Below are 18,286 nucleotides of genomic sequence, written 5' to 3'. Positions count from 1 at the left end.
ATGGTAGGCTCTATAGCATAGGGGTGACATGAGTGGACTCACATTTTGGAACCAGCCTTGGCACCAGTGTGCAGGGAGTGGCAGGCAGGGAGGCTGGGTAGGCCACTGCAGGATTCCGGGAAGGAGAGGATGGGCCGGGACTGAGCGGCGCCACGGGATGGACTGGAGGATGATTTCGGACCCCTGAGGGCAGTTGTGACGGAGCTGGGGGACCCGCTGGAGGTGAGGGTGGGTGCTCAAGTGTGGACAACTCTTTCTGGAAGCCTAACTGGGAGCGGAAGGGACAGAGGGCGCTTCAGAGGGGCCCTAGACTGAAGAGGGGTTTTTCCAGCATGGGCGCTGCTTCCAGGTCTGTGGGTGAATGAGGCAGAAGGGGAACCAGGGACGGGAAGCACCCACCTGGATCCTGCCAGGAGGAGCCGGGGCAGCTGGGCGAGCAGGGGGCGTCTCCAGAGCAGGTGGGCAGAACACATGCAGAATCCCTTGGGTGATCTGGAATCACCGTGGGCCCTACCCCAGTCTTCGTCGGAATCCTGGAGGGGTGGGGGATGTCATCTGTTCTCCTAACAAGCCTCCTGGTGACTCTTTCGCAAGGATAGTTGGACCCCAAAAGTGAGGCCAGCTTTGAAGTGGAGCGTCCTCAGGGGAAGTGGCGAGGCCCTCCAGGCTTGAGCTGGCAAGAGGGTGCCCCTGCCCCAGCCTATGGAGGGCCTGCGCCCTAGGGGCTCACTGCCCGGCAGGATTTCCTCGAGCAGCGGGTAGGCTCGGCAGGACTGGGGAGTTGAAGGAACTGGCCAGGGTGGGTGGAGGTCTGGGGTCTGGGCTGGGTCCAGCAGGCTCAGAGAAAGGAGAGGGCGGGGTGTTTATATTTCCCGGGATTTTGGGCAGAGGGGTGGCAGCAATAGGGAGGGACGGAGGTGGCCCAGGTGTTAGAATAGAAGTGGGGGTGGCGGCGTCCTGAGAGGTTTAGGATGTGGCAGAGGCAGCCCAGGGCTCTCCCTAGAGTTCTGTTTTCTGGCTCCTGGCCAGGTAGGGCAGGTGCTTTGGTATCTGGCCCCAGGGCAAAGGATGTAGCCAGTTCCCCAAGCCCTCCCTGCAACACACCCAGGAAAATGACAACAGGGCAGCGTCCCTGGGCTTTCAGGAGAAAGCTGCATTCCTCTGGGCCAGTCTACCACACCTTGAGTTCCCCAAAAGTGGCCCAGAGAAAGAGAGGGTGACAGCCAGGCTGGGCTGTTCCTTCGGGTTTTATTACACGGTGGGGTCCGACATAGCCGAGAAGCAAGGACCCATTCCAGGAATTCAAACACAGGACGGCCGCTGGCTCAGCCGCCACACCCACTCGCCCCGGGCAGTTCCTGAGTCCTCCACCGCCCCTGCCCAGCCCCTTCTGCTGCCTCTCCCCGCCCCCCAGGCCAGGCGCTGGGCCAGCAATGCAAATGGCTGGGGATGGGATCACCAAGGTGAAGGCCAAGCCACCTACCCCTACTCTGACAGGCCAGCTCCCCACAACCTGCATCCCCAATACCTGAATCTCCATTTGCAAACACAGTGTTACGCCCAGGGGTTGGGCTGGGTCCTTCCCATCCCAGGGCAGCTGAAGGTGGGCGGCCCCTATATACTGCCCGAGGGCCTTCAGGGACCTTGCTCCTCTGTGCACCCTCACAACAACCCTGTGAGGTAGGTGGGGTGGGAGGAGTTACCCCCTGGACTAAGGCTCAAGGAGGCGATGTGACTGGGCCAGGAAGGAGTGCATCCGCCATGCAGCAGGGGAGCCCGGGAAAGGGGACGCGGGGGCTGGAGAGACACAGCCAGACATTGCCACACGTCCACCATGAGCAGTCGGCTCTGCCCAGAGATCCTGGGGCCCACCTTGGGCCTTGAGAGGTCCCGGGGGCCCCCGCCCCGGCCCGGCCCTGGAGGCAGGGGTGAGTCACAGCCCCACAGGTGCAGACAGAGGAGGCTTCTTCCTTCTCAGGCCCGGGGCCCACCCCATGGTACGAAAATAAAGGATTTCAGATGGGAACCCCAAGTCCCTGGAGGTGATCTGGGGCCTCACATCCGGGTGCCTCTGGCTTGTAACAGCTAGAAAAAAAAGAGGGGAAGGACAGGAGGATGGGAGGGACGGAGGTGGGGCCGGTAAGGAGGGGGTGATGCAGGGCCAGGGGGTGGAGGAGATTGAAGGGGTGGGGAGAGGGAGAGAGAGAGAGGCAGTTGAGTCACAGGCTTCCTTCTGGAGAAGGCGATGGGGCTGAGGCCCAGAGAAGGTGGATTCAGAATTGAGTGGGGGAGGAGCAGGAAGGGTGCCCAACTAACCCATCCAGGAGCCCCATGCCCTGTCTTGGGCTCAGTGGCAGCCACCTACAGAGGCCAGATTCTGCCAAGACTCTTAAGGGGGTGGGATGGGGGTTGGTCAGGCTGGGAAAAGCACTGATGCCCCAGGCGAAAGGAGCCACGGAGAGCAGCTGTTTGTCCCGTTTTAGAGGCAATTGTGGCCCAGAGAGGGACAGTGACTTGCCCAAATTCACACAGCAGGAAGAAAAGACTGGGGTGGGGGCTTGTAGGCATGTGGCCAGGTTTTTTTCTGACACTCTGCAATCCTTAAGCCAGCTCTGGCTGACACTTCATAGGCCAAGGGTATCCGAAAGTGGCCTGTCCTCCCCATCCCCACAGAAATAGGGGATGCCACAAGGCAGTGACACAGGAGCTCCTGGATGTGCAGGGACTCGGCCAAGGCCTCTGGCTTCAGCGGGTCCCTCCCTCCCCGCAAGCCTGGCTCTGGTGCTGATGGGCTGGTGGGAAAGTTCCCACTCCCTAACTTTCTTCTCTCAGAGCTTCACCCCCAAGGCCAAGGTCGGATGAGAAACTTTGGTGGGTGGAGATAATCAGCCGAAAGCTCGGCTCAAGTCCAAGGATCAAGAGATGAGCACCCTCCTCGCTCCACCCCTCCCTCCAGCACCGCCAAGCTACAAACCAGGGATGGCAGCTCTGGGGGCGGGCGAGGGGCCGAGGAGAAGCCCTCACTGCAAGCTCAGCCTCAGGTCTGAGAGAGTGCGGACGGGAACCTGCAAGGAGGAAACGTGAGGAGGAGGCCGGGAGGAGAGGAGGCGGGGCAGGGCCTGCGGCCGGGGCCCAGCCTCAGTGGTGCCCGGCAGGGTTGGTGGGCACAGAGGAGGTGCAGTTGCGCCCCTCCTCCCCGGGCTGGGAGGCAGGAGGTACCAGAAGGGGCGCAGGAGGCGGCAGGCAGGACGCTCTGGGATGCAGGGCCAGGGGGCCTGGGTGGAGGGCACGGGAGGCTGGGACCAGGGCAGACCCGGGATGGAGGCGTGAGCAGGCAGAGAGAAAACCCGGACAGGGGCAGAGAGGGAAGAGGCAGGGTGCAGATGAGATCCAGGAGGAAGAAGAGGTGGATGAAGATGAGGCAGGACCTCCAGCGGGAAGCGGAGGAGGAGGCAGTGGTGGGAGGGAGAAAAGGTTAGCGGGATCCTGAGATGACTGGGCTGCAAAGAGAAAGTGAGAGAAGGGATGGTTATGCGGGTGAGGCGCCAGGCAAGTGGCTGAGCTAACCCTGGTGCCCCCCCAGCAGCCCCGGGGCCCCCGGTTCTGCAGCTGGCTCCAGCAGGGAGTGGGCGGGAGGCTCCGACTTTGCTTAGCAATCATCCTCCTGGGGGTTGGCTGCACCTTTCTCCTGTGCATCTGCCTCCACCTGCACCTGTTCCACCTCCACCTCCTCCACCTCCTCCTCCTGCTGCTGCTGCTCCTCCAGCTGCTCCTCCGTGCTCTGTGAACCAGCCGGCGGACCCAGGGAAGAAAGAGTGGAGACACTAACAGAGGGGCCAGGGCCTGCTGGCTATCCCCAAAGACCCAGTCTCAGGCAAGGTGAAAGGGACCTCAGGAGAGGGAAGGGCTCCAGCCACAGAAGCTGGGGGCATCTTCTCCAGTCCCCCGGGCAGCTTGGGGAGGGCCTGGGGAAAGCAGCTGAGGATGGGGTGCTGTGGTCATGCTCTGGGGTCAGCCTGGCTGCTGTTACATAGAGTGAGGCTACAGCGAGGGCATGAAGCAGAACGGGGAGGGTGTGGGACTGGGGTATCCCTGAGGGGTGCCTGGGAAGGCCTTGTTTGGAAAGACTGCTCCTGAGTAGAAATGTGGCCAAGGAAGCCCCAGGGCAGACACCACCCAGATCTGGGATGCCACCAGGTCTCTGACACCCCAGGTCCAGGGGCTTTGGCCCAAAAAGGCAGAAGGAGCAGGCTCGCTCTGCACCCTTGCAGGGCAGCACCAGCCCTGGCAGTGGTGGGGGTGGGTGGGCAGGCAGGGTGCGTCCCAGCAGGACAGGGAGGCAGACGGACAGACAGACAGGAAGCCAGAGATCAGCCTCCACTGTGCAGGGCTGGGCCCCAGGTGGGGCAGCCTGCCTTCTTCCCAGCCTGGTTCACGCCTGCTCTGTGGCTCTGCCGAAGGCCCTTGGGACTTCCCACCACAGCACCGTGTCCAGGGTGGCAGGACCCCCGCTCGGCCCCCTCCCCACAGTGGTACAGTGGATGCTGCCAGGGCACTCTCAGGAGGCTGCCTCAACAGGCCAGGCAGACACACAGGACTGGCAGCCACCAGGCTGCCCCCATCCTGCAGAGCGGCCAAGGAGGGGGCCTGGGAAAGGGGCAGGAGTTACAGCGGTGGCTTCCCCATCCTGGCTCAGGCCAGCTGGGGACATGCACCCGTCCCTGGGGAATAAACGGCCATGTGGGATCCCAGAAGCTCCAGGCTCCAAGGCACCACAAAGAGTACGTGATCCTCCCCTCTCACTTCAGAGAGCACAGCAAAGGTGCCGGGAGAGGACAAGCCCTGTCCTAAGTCATACAGAGTGCCACGCTGTGCCCTGACCCCTAGTCCATGCCACAGTGCCTGGTGGCCACTACGCGGCCCCCTTCACGCAGCCTCTGAGTCCACTCCGGCCGCACCCTGGGATGCTCTCATCTCACTGCTCCCAGCCTGGGCCTGGGTAACGGCAGGTGGCATGGGATGGATGGCGGTGGCTGTGAGCATGGGGTTGTGCATGGGCAGCAGGGGTAGAGAGGTGGAGGGATGGTGCAGGCGCAGGGGTGGGAGAGGCGGGGAGGGTGGAGGGAGACAGGAACCTTCTCTGGACACAGGCTGAGGCGGGTGGGCTCACCTTGGTTTTGCGGCTGGACTCTGAGCTCAGCCCATTCGGGGAGCTGTGGAGCTCCTTGGACACCACACACAGGAACTCTGCCTGGTCCTCGCTGCCGTAGTTGTAGGAGGAGCCGATGTTCACCAGCTAGAGGGGCGGAGCATGGGGAGAAAGACGCAGGTTGGTGTTGGGGGCCGTGGGGCCGGGTAGGGCAGACCTCGGCACTCAAATCAAGACACCAGCTCAAGTTCTGCTCTTGTGGCTTGCCGGGCCCGCTCCCGGGTTTGTAGAGGGCACCTCTGGGCAGGAGAGTGGAGTCTTCCCCCTTGCAACCTGTGCCTGTGGTCTGTGCCCCAGGACCAGCCTCTCCGCCTGGCTTGGCTGGTCCGATCCCTGGTGGAGGGTGGCAGCATTACCGCTGTCCCCGCCAGCACCCCCAGCCTAGCACCAGAGCCAGGCGGCCCTTCTCTAAATGCAGGCGGAGGCCTCTAAAGGGCGGCTGTCCCCCGTTCCAGATGTGGCTGACACAGGACAAGGTTGCAGGGTGGCATTGACAAGGTGGAGCCCCACAGAATATTCCCTTCACTCCTGGAAGCAGAGGTGGGACAGGTGGTCCACTCCTGAGACCAAAGGGCAAATGACCAATGGCCCCTGGCCTGCCTGCTCAGCCTCTGAGAGCCTGTGCAATTGCCAGAGATGCCCAGAGGCTCTCAGAGTGGCCCTGCCTTTGTTCCAGGGTCCCTAGAATAACCACGCCCACAGAGCCCTTCTGGCTAAGAAATAAGAAAGTTCTTCCAGGTGATGAATCTCATTCAGCTCTCAGGGACCCTGGAGGGACTCTCAGGCCTGCTGAAGGCCTCACAGCCAGGAAGGGGTGGAGCAGGGAATGGCATCGGGGGTCCCAAGTCCTTTCTGAGGGTCGCATACTTCAATATGGATTTCTAATGATTTGCACGACACTAGTGCCAACATAGGGAGTCCTACGGAGGGCTGTAAGCTTTACTGATGGCCCTTCTAATCTTCACAACAGTCCTACAGAGGAGGTACTGTTAGCCCACTTCACCGATGAGGAAATGGGCCCGTGGAGGAGATGCAACTTGTCCAACGTGGCAGGCATGTCCGTGGCGAGGCCCAGGGGTGAAGCCAGGCCTCTGGCTCTGCACTGGGCCCATTCTTCCATCCCTCCAGGCCATCCTGGGGGCCCCGACCTTCTGCCTTGCAGTCTCCATGTGCCAGGGAGCGTGTGGGTAGGTGTGGAGAAAGGTTAGCCAAGACCCTCTCCTTCTCTAAAGGCACTTTTGACCCTGGGCTCACTTTCTGGCTCTGCTCCTCTGGAAACCTGAGAGGTGGGAGGTCAGCTGCATGACTAGGGATAAAGTGCCTTGGGATAAGGATCTCCCGATGGGTAAACTGCATCTGGACTGGGAGGAACCATCGCTCACCACAAAGACCTCACGGGAAGTCACTGCTTTGGGCTCCCCTGCATGTTGCAATGCTGGCCGCTGGGCATGTCCCCTGCAGAGACCCTGAACACTGTGCATCAGGAACTGCTGGATCACGTGGTGCTGACTCAGTTCTAAGAGGCGCTGACTCCAGGTGGACTCCGCTCACCTATGTGGATCTGGTCTCCTTGTACCTGGGCTGTCACTCGGGGGCCAGAGACTCGCTCATGCCACCAGACAGATCACCACCTGGTTGCTGTGAGGACTCCCACCAACAAGGATGCCCCGTGCTGGCCTGTGGCCACTGGGGCTCCTGTCCTCTCTCTCTCGGTTAACCTGCCACAAAGTGTGGTCTCTCCTAACCTTGTTTAGTTTGATTTCAGAAGACCCCTGGGGCAGCGGGGAATGTGGTGGGGAACCCAAGGCTGGGGCTGCAGGAAGGGAGGGGCCTGCTTGGTCAGAGGCCAGGAAGCCCTAGGGTGGTCCTGGTGGCATGCCCCATCCCCAGCGCACCTGCTCAAAGCGCCAGCCGTCAGACATGGTGGAGACCATCTGCGTGAGCTCCTCCTCCTGGCACTGTAGCACGCGGTACACGTGCTTAGGCGGGACCTGGGGGCAGAAGGGTCACATAGAGGGCACCTGTGGGAGCACCAGGCACCCCAGGAGGGGCATGAGCACCTCCTGCCACCACCCCCGCAACATACCCAAAGAAGGAGAGAGGAAGAGAAAGAAGAGGTGGCTGCGGGGAGGCAGCCATGCTCTGAGTGCCTGCTCCTCACCAGGCATTCACCATACGCCATCTCACTTAATCCTTCCAAGAATCCTAGGCATTATGGGACTTTCCATTGAGGCTCAGAGAGGTCCAGTTACTTGCCCAAGGTCACCCAGCTCAAGGGTAGAGACAGAACCATAACACAGGTAATTCAAGAAAGAACATGGGTGGGGCTTGGGGAACATTCTGGGTCACCCTCAAGGAGTCAGGCCCTCAAGGAGACACAGAGCCTCCCCTCTTCAATCCCGTGGGCCTGGGAGATGGTTCCTCACTACCTGTCCCCCAACCCTTACACATCCCCAAGAGCAGGCGGAAAATCTCCCTCCCTCTTCCTGCAGACTGGCCAGGGAGGCCCAGGCTCCAGGCTCACAAACGCCAGCCCCAACAGCCTGTGCCGAGCCCACCAGGCGACCATCTGATGCCACGAAATGCACAATTTGCTAATCCTGCATTGCCCTCTGCAGGGCACCCTGTACCTCCACACTGACCCCCTTCTGCCTATGAGGAAGGGATGGGTGTGCCATTCCCACCCCTCTCTATCCCATAAGAGGAAATCAAGGTCCAGAGAGGGCGAGCCTGGCCCAACATCACAGAGCAAATGGGGCTGAGACAGGGACTGAACCCCAGTGTCCATCTCCCAGTCTGGGGCTGTGCTGGGCAGCCTGGGAGCCGAACAACCACGCCTCTCCTTACAGGCCAGCCTGGTCTCCCCATGATAAACACTGGTCCTGTCTTTTCCAACCTCCTCTGCCTCCCGCCCCGTCTCCCAGCCTCCCTCTCCCCACCGGCCCCTGCCCTGGCATGTATGTTGCCCCTGCTCCCAACCTGGGTCACCGTGTAGTCCTTCTCTTCCATCCGGTCTTTGATGATGCGGATCAGTGGGCCGATGTTGTAGAACTCGGCTTCCTCCAGGACCCCTGGCACAGACAGAACAGATCCCAGGTCACTCCTTCTGCCTCCATGCCCCATTCTCGTCTTGTTCCCTCCACCCCGGAACCCACCTCCTGCTCCGATCACCCGCCCTGAGGGTGAGCTGAGTGTCTGTGAGCTCAGGGGTCAAGCAAAAGGGAGCATTTCCTTCACTGGATCCCATGCTTCTTGTGGAAGGGGCTGAGAGGCTGCCACACAGCTCTGCTGTGCTGAGCGTGGTGACCCAGGGGCACCTGCCAGGCCACAGTCTGGGGCAGCTTTAGGGCCATCAAGAGACAGCAGGGTCATTGGGACTGATCCCCAGAATGTCACCATGAGCAGGGCCCTGCCTAACTCCCGATCATGTGCTCCTATTTATTAAGCACACTCTAAGTGCTAGGCGCATTACGTTTTTGAATTCTCAGAACTAGAAGGAGGTACTTTCATCATCCGCACTGAACAACTGGGAAAACTGAGGCTCCCAAAGAGAAGCAGCTTGTCCAAGGTCACACAGCTGGTAAGTGGCAGAGGGAACTCAAGTACCGCAGACTCCAGAGCCCTTGTCTTCCCACTGTAAGTACATACCCTTGTGACCACACGTTCCCCCAACTGCCTCACTTTACAGTTTGCAACACCCCACACGAGCTCATCACAAGTCCCAGGGATGTGAGGAGAGCCGGCCTTACTGTCCCCATCTGACAGTTAAGTTAATCTGGGAGATGAAGATGTCAGCCTACCAGTGAAGCGATGAGCCTCCAGCTGTTTCCACTCCCCTAGGCTCCCAGAAGACAGGGGACCTTCGGGCCCTTTCCTTGACTGGCCTCTGGGCTCCCTGGGGACAGGGCTCAAATGAGCTGAATGTGTGTGTTCCCCAAAAATCCACCTGCTGAAAACTGTGATGCGATTAGGAGGGGAGGTAATGAGATCAGGGGATACAGTCCCCAGGGTGGGATCGGTCTTCCTATAAGAAAGATTGATTGGATGTGAGGGTGATCTGGCTGTGACGTCTGTCACCCCACTGAATCGCCAGGGTTGATTTAGCGGATCTGGCTGGCTAGGTGCATGTCCCCTTCCTCCCTCACCGCTCCAGGTGTGTCCCTCCCAAAACTGCCAGCTCCGTCGAAGAGGGCGACCACCCCCGATAGAGGACCAGTCTTTGGTCAAGGGTGTGTGAGTAGCTGCGCTGCCCTGCTAGAACCTCCAAACAAGCTCTCAAGAAGGGGCGGGCGGGGGCTAGCTGCCTCTCTTTCTGCCGTGTGAGGACACAACCAGAGGTCAGCAGTCTTCAGCCCAGAAGAAAGTCCTCACCAGAAGCTGCCACAGGGACCCGATCTCGGGTTTCTAGCCTCTAGGACCGAGAGAAATAAATTTCTGATTTTCACAAGCCACCCAATCTATGGTACTTCATGATTGCCGCCTGAAATGGCTAAGATGGGGCTCACATTTCTGATCTGCCCTCTGTCCCCGGGGCCCACACAGGACCGAACACAGAGCAGGAGGTCAGGGAGTGCTGCTACCTGATTGCGAGAATTATCCCCAGTGCCCTGGGCAGAGCCCTGCAGGTGACAGACAGCTAGCACCACAACCCACATCCACCGGCCAGGCACTGAACTCCATGATGCATTGCTATTAACTCCTTTTATCCTCATGACAGCTCGGTGAGGTGGGTGTTATGGTCCCCCATTTCACAGATGGGGGCATGGAGGCACAGAGGGGTTAGGTCACTTTCTCAATGTCACACAGCTAGTAAGTCTCATCTCAGATCCCCTATCCCCTGGATGAGCCCTAGCCCTGTGTGATCCCCTAGCCCCCGGACAGGCCCGCGTGATCCCCTAGCCCCCGGACAGGCCCGCGTGATCCCCTAGCCCCCGGACAGGCCCGCGTGATCCCCTAGCCCCCGGACAGGCCCGCGTGATCCCCTAGCCCCCGGACAGGCCCGCGTGATCCCCTAGCTCCCAGACAGGCCCGCGTGATCCCCTAGCCCCCGGACAGGCCTGCGTGATCCCCTAGCCCCCGGATAGCCCTGTCTGATCCTCTAGTCCCGGACAGGCCTGTCTGCAGGTGTGGGAATAGCAGGGCTTTGAGAACGCAGGGCGTGTAAACAGGTGCTGGCTGTGACGCAGCTTGGGTGTTTACTTCCTTCCCGGCGGGGCCTGCTCCTGAGCCTAGGCCACTCCCATGGTATCTGTGCTCCCGCAGGGATTAACAGGGAAGCTGTGGGGTTCTGCAGGGCCAGGTACCCACAGTGGACTCTGGTGTTGCGGCCCTGACCTGCTAGAGAGTTGCTGGGCCTCCAGACCACTGTGTCCCACAGGGCTCAGGGAGGGCAGACCATGGCCCAGAGCAGGAAGGCATGCACAGATGCAGGTGCTGTCTGTGCACAGGATTCATGACATCTCCCTCCAGGAGGCAGATCACCGCCCCCATTTAACAGATACCAGTGGAGACGCAGCGAGGAGAAGTGACATGTTCAAGCTGGTCTGGCTGGATCAGCTGACCCAGAGCCACACCCTGTGTCCCAAAGAAGAGTTAACTTGGCATTGACTCTAGTCCTTGCCCCTGGCTGGGGCTCTGCTAACAGGTCGTTCTTCCAGACACGGCTTCCCCACTGTTTGTTAGGCCCAGATATGGGCATATCCAGGGCCTCTGCCACCTAGGCCTGGGGATAACCAAAGCCCCACTGGGAAGCAGACTCCCCCCTCCCCTGCCTCCACCCACAACCAGCACTGTGCCGCACAGGCTGCCAGACTTAGTGAACAGTCACCCGCTCCACCCACTTACAAGCCCTCACCAGGCAGAATTGGAGATACTGGATCAGCCAGAGAAAGAGGGAGAGAGCGCTCTCCCCATGCCTGTCAACACCAAATTCCTGTCACCCCAGCCTCCGGATGTGACGGTCCACATCTGGCTTCCTAGGAGGCCAGAGAGAAAGGGCATCACAGCCCACCGCAGAGGCCACAGGGCATTGCTGACTTCCTCTATCCCCTGCGCGTGTGTCTTTGTCACCTCCCTGACAGCACCCTGGGAAAGCTTGAGCCCGTCCGCTTGGCAGAGCCCCAGGCTGGGCACAGGCAGATGCTTGGGAATCAGACTCGTCCGGATGGGAAGAGGCAGGAAACAACGAAGCAGGCAGACGGCCATCCTGGTTGTCCAAATGGCTTGGGGCCTCCACAGAGGGCCCTGGCAGGCTGCAGAGGGCCAGGCTAGGATGTGGGCCCCAGGCCAGTCCCCTGAACCAACTCACCCTCCTCAGCCATGTCCTTGTCCAGCACCAGCTTGCCATGCCGGAGGAAGTTCAGGATGGGCCCGAAGTAGGTGGGGTCACGGTCAATGAGGTAGGCCCCGGTCTCATCCTATGGAGGTGAGGGATGCTCCGTGAGCGAAGAGTGAGGCCTCTCCCAGGCCAACCCCACACATGCACAGGGAGGGAAGCGAGTCCAGGGAGAGCTCTTCCCTGGATGGAGCAGGCACAAAGGAGCAAAAAGGCACTGGGGTCAGGTGGACCTGAGTTCAAACCCTGCTTCTGACTTTTCCTGAATACACATTCAGACCTTAGGCTAATGATTTGGCCTCTTTGAGCCTCACTCCTCTCCCCATCATCAGGGGTCGCTGTGAGCATCTGGTGACAGGAGGTCTGAGTGGCAACTGGGCCAGCACAGGGCTCAGCGAATGTCCCTCTTAGAAGCTGTCCCCTGATGCCAGCCCCACTGTCGCCCCCAGGTCCCCAGGCTTTCAGGGGATGTTTACAAGTTTCCAAAGAAGCCACTATCTCACTGGACATTCAGGCAGGCAGGGAGGCAGAGTGGGCTTCCATGCGACTCTACAGAGAGATGGGAGACACTGAGAGGCGAGGCGACTTGCCAAAGGCCACAGCATCGGAAGGTCACGGATGGGGGACAGGAGACCTTAGAGGTCATCTTCAGACCAGCCCTTCGTGTTACAGATGAGGAAGGAGGCTGAGCGCAGTGCAGGGAAGGGTCCGACCCAAGGTCGTAGCAGGCAGCGTGCAGCAGAGTCAGGGTGGGTGCTCAGAAACAGTGCCCGCTGGGCCAGCGCTCCTTCTAGATTCAGCCCGCTCAAAAGGCGCCCCAGGGCTCCTCCATCCAGCTAGCTCCCTGCACCCCTCCGCCACCCACATCCCAAAGGGCAGGAGAAGTAGCCTCGTCGACTCCTTCCCCAGAGCAGGAGTCCCCTTTGGGAGGGAGGAAAGGCCCCAGGTATCTCCCTGTCCACTGCCCCAAAGGAGAAGGTGAGACCCCGATCCAGGGCGGCTGGAGAGCTTCTAATGGCCGCGACCTGCGTTGTCCCGTTGCCACGGCAATGGGCACATCCCTCACTACCAGACCCACCTCCCCCTTCTCTCCTCCTGTCGCTTCTTCCCGCCTCCACTTCCTCGGAAATGAACGCAGCCGGGTCCCCAGCCTGGCGGGCGAGCCAGGCCCGACAGCCCTGCGTCGGGCCAGCAGAGGACCCACCGCCCGCTCGCCGCCCACCCCGGGGGCCTCACCCGGTCCGACTGCAGCTCTTCCCCCTGGCACAGGCGGCTGAGGAAGGACTTCTGCTCGCGGCACAACGTCTGCCGGGTGGTCAGGAACACCGTGCCCCCGACGTTGAGCCGCACCCACTTGCCCCAGCCGCCTGCGGCGCGGCCGCCCGCCCCCGCCGGCGGCGCTCCCTCCCCGGCCTCCATCCTCATCGCCGGCCGCGGCGTCTGCATCCTCCTCCCGGGCGCGGGGGGCGGGAGGGAATCACGCGCGGGGCAGGCCGGGAGCTGTAGTCCGCGCCTCCTGGCTCCGCGTGGGCCGCGAGGAGGGTCCCGCCCCGCGCTGCTCCCGCCCCGCGCTGCTCCCTCCTCGCGCAGCTCCCGCCCCCGGTCCCGCCCCGCTTCGCCCTTCCCTGCAGGCCCGCAGTCTGGGCTAGTGAAGCTAAATCACTGTGTATGGGGAAGGTCGAACTCCCGATCTCTGGGAAAAGAATGAGTGCTTCCCCAAATCGCAGTCTTCCCATTGGTCCGAGCGTTCTTGTTTTTCCTTTGTGCCATCTGCGTCATCCAACTGCTGATAAGGGAAGAAACTTCCCCGACGAGGAATCCCCATAGCCTTGACCCGCATGTGTTTCGTCATATTTTTTCATTTGCCCGTTGTGTGTATCGGGGTGGGGGCGGGGTGGGTGGGAGTGGGTTCTTTCCTTCATCTAAGTTCTTGGAGAACGACATAGCTGGACCTGAGGTTGGCTGAGCACCTGTATGCCAGACACTTTGCGTAAGTGTGTTATTCATTTAAGCTCTCAGCAGCCCTGTGAGTCTGGTATTTTGGGCTATACCCATTTTACAGATGAAGCCACAGAAGCGAAGTGACCGCTCTACTCACATAGCTGGTGAGTGAGTACCCGCCAAGGCCTCTTTCCTGCTCCCGACCATGGAATGTCAGGGATCCTTGGGAAGGACTTCTAAGGAGGAAGAGTAGAGCAGGCCCTGGATCCCAGTCAGGAGAACTGAGTTTCCATTCTGGCTTTTGGCTGTTCTCAGTTTTTCCAAGTCCTCCCCAAGCAGGAGGAGGGATTAGTTCTGCGGGTGGCTTTCTGAGTTATTTCCCAGTTAACTTGGAGGGGGACTGTCATTCTGTGGACCTCAGGATGGGGAAAGGGACCCCACCATGTGGTCTGGGACCAGGGAGGGACAGAGGCTGACAAGGAAGCTGTTTCCTTAGCTTCCTCTCCTTACTGGTTTCAGTCCTGGTCCTGGCCTATGTGGGAGAGGCTCCCCTCACTGATCCAATGTCACACACAGCTAGCCTGAACACTGGGCATCCTGGCCCTGTACTGGGAGAAGTTTCCCTGTTACCACTCAATGCCCTGGTTTCTGCATAAAGCTTTTCTCCTTGGCAGGGAGTGGATCAAAGGTGTACTGGAATCCTGCTACTTAAAATTCACCAGGTGTGTCCTGAGCAACTTCCTCTCTGAGCCTTGGCTTTCTGCCTTGCCAAATGGGACTTACAATAGTTGTGACCCCAGAGCATTGTTGTGAAGATTAAGTTATGAAATGTCTGTAAATACCTAGCATAGGCTGGGTGCGGCGGCTCACACCTGTAATCCCAGCACTTTGGGAGGCCAAGGCTCACTTGAGCCCGGGAGTTCAAGACCAGCCTGGACAGCATAGTGAGACCCCCCCCCCTCTCTCTCTCTCTCTCTCTCTCTTTTTTGACATAGAGTCTCACTCTCTCACCCAGACTGGAGTGCCGTGGCACCATCTCGGCTTACTGCGACCTCTGCCTTCTGGGTTCAAGCAATTCTCATGCCTCAGCCTCCTGAGTAGCTGGGATGACAGGCATGCATCACCACGCCTGGCTAATTTTTGTATTTTTAGTAGAGATAGAGTTTCACCACGTTGGCCAGGCTGGTCTCGAACTCTTGAGCTCAAGTGATCCTCCTGCTTTCGCCTCCCAAAGTGCTGGGATTACAGGTGTGAGCCACCGCGCCTGCCCCCCCATCTCTATTTTTAAAAAATAAAATGATAGAAAACAAGAAAAACAGTGGGGCGTGGTGGCTCATGCCTATAATCCTAGCACTTTGGGAGGCCAAGGCAGGCGAATCACAAGGTCAGGAGTTCAAGACCAGCCTGACCAACATGGTGAAACCCCTTCTCTACTAAAAATACAAAAATTAGCCGGGCACGGTGGCACACACCTGTAATCCTAGCTACTCGGGAGGCTGAGGCAGGAGAATCACTTGGACCCGGGAGGTGGAGGTTGCAGTGAGCTGAGATCATGCCATTGCACTCCAACCTAGGTGACAGAGTGAGACTCCGTCTCAAAAAAAAAAAAAAAAAAAAAAGAAGAAGAAGAAGAAGAAGAAAGAAAACCAACAAAAAAACACCTAGCAGAGTCCCTGGCATTTATTATGTTTGAATGCATGAATGGGTGAATGAGACGGGATGTGAAGTGGCCTTGAAAGATTGGCAGGACTGATGGCACTTAGTGAGGCCTTAACCATTGTCAGCTAAAGCAAAACTAGAGCAGGAGATACTTCTTCATCCATGCAAGGGTGGCAGGCAGGAGAGTGACACGGTCAGATTTGCAACATGGATCAACCTTAGGTTGCAGGGAGGGTGGTTTGAAGCAAAGAGAGACCAGTTAGGAGACCACCTGCATCTGGTTCAAGAGTAGGGGGAGCCCAGGCCGGGCGTGGTGACTCACACCTGGAATCCCAGCACTTTGGGAAGCCAAGGAGGGTGGATCACCTGAGGTCAGGAGTTTGAGAGCAGCCTGGCCAATATGATGAAACCCTGTCTTTACTAAAAATATAAAAAATTAGCCAGGCGTGGTGGTGCACGCCTGTAATCCCAGCCAACAAAGTGTCAGAGAAAAGGGTCCAGGGAGGGTCTCGGGAGGTGGGGAGAAGGGAGGGTGGACGGAGTGGGGAAAGAGAAAAGAACAAAGCTGGATAGGGAGGAATAAGGGCATTCCCGAGGCCAGGTGTGGGCCAGTTGGGATGAAACAAGTTGACCTGAGGAGAAGTTGGGAAGGTGTCAGATGTAGTGGCTCACGCCTGTAATCCCACCACTTTGGAAGGCCAAGGTGGGAGGATCTCTTGAGTCTAGGAGTTCAAGACCACCCTGGACAACACAGCAAGACCGCCATCTCTACAGAAAATTAAAAAAAAAATTAGCCAGGCTTGGTGGCATGTGCCTGTAGTCCTAGCTACTGGGGAGACTGGGGTGGGAGGATACCTTGAGCCCAGGAGATCGAGGCTGCACTGAGCCATGATCACACCACTGCACTTCAACCCGCGTGACAGAGTGAAACCCTGTCTCAAAAAAACCAAAGTCAGAAAGGTGAGTTAGAGCCCCCACGTTTCCTGGGCCAGCCCCTGCCCACCTAGGGCTGCCTCTCTCTATTGAGGCATGTGGATGCTGCGACAGAACTTGGATAGCACCGAGTCTTTCAGCAAAGGAGGAGCGTCGTCAGTGTGGCATTTGGGGAATCTTAACCTGGCGTTGGTGCCAAGATAGATAGTTGGGGTGGGGGAAAGTCCCGGGGTCAGGGAGGGAGAAAGGGGGAGGGAAGGGTAAGAGCCAACATTTACATTGTCGGGGACCTACCCAGAGACCACCCCCACTTCCAGTAGCACCATTTTCTGGTCTGTTTCCCTCACTCTACAGTGTGAGCTCCCTGAGGACAGGCCCTGTCCCCATTCTGCCGTATTGCAGGTGTCAAAGATGTCAAACACTGGGCCTGACTTGGGAGGGGGATAAATGGAACAAGAACCCAAATACACTGGGAATGTCTTCAGGGCAGAGATGGAGTCTTCTTCCTTCATGCTGTATTTCCATGTTATTTTAATTTTTTTTCTATTTATTTATTTATTTATTTATTTATTTAGAGACCAAGTCTCACTCTGTCGCCCAGGCTGGAGTGCAGTGGTGCGATCTCAGCTCACTGCAACCTCTGCCTCCTGGGTTCAAGCGATTCTCCTGCCTCAGCCTCACGAGTAGCTGGGATTCCAGACATGCACCACCACACCCAGCTAATTTTTTTGTGTGTGTGTATTTTTAGTAGAGACAGGGTTTCACCATGTTGGCCAGTCTGGTCTCGAACTCCTGGCCTCACGTGATCCATTTGCCTTGGCCTCCCAAAGTGTTGGGATTACATGCGTGAGCCACTGCGCCTGGCCTGCTTTTTTCTTGACACAGAGTCTTGCTCCGTCTCCTATGGTTCAAACAATTCTCCTGCCTCAGCCTCCTGAGCAGCTGAGACTACAGGCATCCACTACCATGCCTGGCTAATTCATATATTTATATTTTTTAGTAGAGATTGGATTTCACCATATTGGCCAGGCTGGTCTGTAACTATTCACCTCAAGTGATCCATCCACCTCGGCCTTCCAAAGTACTGGGATTACAGATGTGAGAACCTGCCCCCATGTTATTTTATTTCACTGCTTCATGCTTCCCATGTGCCAGATACTGTCCTAAGTGCAACACCACACGTACTGTGTGTATCCAATGAAGACAACTTTACCATCTGCTAGGTACCACGGACCGTGTTCCAGGCATCCTGTAACAGCAGGAGCAGCAGCTGTCATTTATTGAGGGTTTGTTCTGGACCAAGTAGTGCCCATGTGTTTTTCCTGTAATCCTCACAGCAAGCTCATGAGATCCATCTTGTTCCCACCCTCATCTTACAGAGGGTGAGGCCATGGCTCAGAGACCAGGGGTCCTTACTGGGTCATGCTGGACATGGCTACTGAGAACCGCGCTGGCCTCAAAGCCTGGTCTCGCTGGCTCTGAAGCTACAGCTGATAACCATTCTGCTCTCCGGCCTCCCATGGAACCCCACAGCACCCTTGCGGCAGGTGCTCTTGACGCCATGTTACAGATGAGGAAACTGCAGTCGCAGGGCTGGTCCAACACAGGCCTGTCTGAGCCGGGGGCAGGGCTGGTCTCCGCCGTCCCATAGGCGCTGCCTATGGGATACAGTCCTGGAGGAGCCAGGAAGGGACTTGGCCAGCATCTTTGGTCCCAAAGTGGAGGGAAAGGCTTTGTCTGGGCCAGTGTCACTCCCCCTCCTTTCCACAGAGACCCCAACCTATCCCTGGACACAGCACTCTGCTCAACAAGCTTCTAAAATGCTCCCATCTGAACCCACAACCTCACCGGTGAGGGCCACAGCCAAGAGCCAGGTGGCAAGACCCGGGATGCTTACATAGAGCCGACAGATGCCACCACGTCCCTGCCCGTGCCTGGGCTTTGTCCGGATGAAGCCATGTTTGGGTTGGGAAAGGGTGCACCCACCTCTGAAAAGGACGCTTGGCCCCTCCCCACAACCAACCCAGCATTCAGGCCACGGCTGGACTTGCTGAGCACCCACTATATATGCCAGACATTGAAACACAGAGATGAAGATGCCAGAGGTGGCCTCTGCCCTAGGGAAGGCTTTGGTTTGGGGTAGGTGGGCTTGGGAGGCTTGGACAAAACATGGAATCCCAGATAGTCCTATTAGCAGTCATGGACTGTCA

At 58.5% G+C, this 18,286-nt stretch overlaps 1 protein-coding gene across 6 annotated transcripts; it reads right to left on the bottom strand.

Annotated features, from left to right (window-relative positions):
* Window positions 1-1,229: 1,229 nt before the first annotated feature.
* LOC105464500 (potassium channel tetramerization domain containing 17) lies at window positions 1,230-13,002 on the bottom strand. 6 transcript variants are annotated; one of them, XM_011712469.3, is made up of 9 exons: window positions 12,780-13,001; window positions 11,517-11,625; window positions 8,189-8,280; window positions 7,105-7,200; window positions 5,171-5,296; window positions 3,682-3,781; window positions 3,220-3,500; window positions 2,975-3,065; window positions 1,230-2,085 (listed from the first exon to the last, which is right to left on the bottom strand). In XM_011712469.3, the coding sequence occupies exons 1-8, from the start codon at window positions 12,987-12,989 to the stop codon at window positions 3,021-3,023; spliced, it is 1,059 nt and encodes a 352-aa protein (XP_011710771.2). In that variant the 5' UTR covers window positions 12,990-13,001; the 3' UTR covers window positions 1,230-2,085; window positions 2,975-3,020. The 6 variants fall into 6 exon arrangements, 5 of the variants coding, with proteins under 5 accessions (XP_011710771.2, XP_011710772.1, XP_011710773.1 ...); XM_011712470.3 differs by having other exon boundaries at window positions 3,429-3,500; window positions 12,780-12,998; XM_011712471.3 differs by lacking the exon at window positions 3,220-3,500 and having other exon boundaries at window positions 12,780-12,995.
* Between the last annotated feature and the right edge of the window lie 5,284 nt (window positions 13,003-18,286).

The sequence above is a fragment of the Macaca nemestrina genome, chromosome 15 (genome assembly GCF_043159975.1).
Source record: "Macaca nemestrina isolate mMacNem1 chromosome 15, mMacNem.hap1, whole genome shotgun sequence".
NCBI classification, from domain to species: domain Eukaryota; kingdom Metazoa; phylum Chordata; class Mammalia; order Primates; family Cercopithecidae; genus Macaca; species Macaca nemestrina.
Note: the sequence above shows the minus strand (reverse complement) of the source record. Positions and strands in the feature narration are given on the sequence as shown.

Excerpts from the sequence above, each read along its gene's own strand:
- LOC105464500 (XM_011712469.3), bottom strand. The coding sequence starts at position 12,989 with ATGCAGACGCCGCGGCCGGCGATGAGGATGGAGGCCGGGGAGGGAGCG. Across the intron at positions 5,297-7,104 it reads ACGGCTGGCGCTTTGAGCAG|CTGGTGAACATCGGCTCCTC; the intron begins GTGCGCTGGGGA and ends CCGCCCCTCTAG. Across the intron at positions 3,066-3,219 it reads CGCCTCCTGCGCCCCTTCTG|GTTCCCGTCCGCACTCTCTC; the intron begins GTACCTCCTGCC and ends TCCTCCTTGCAG.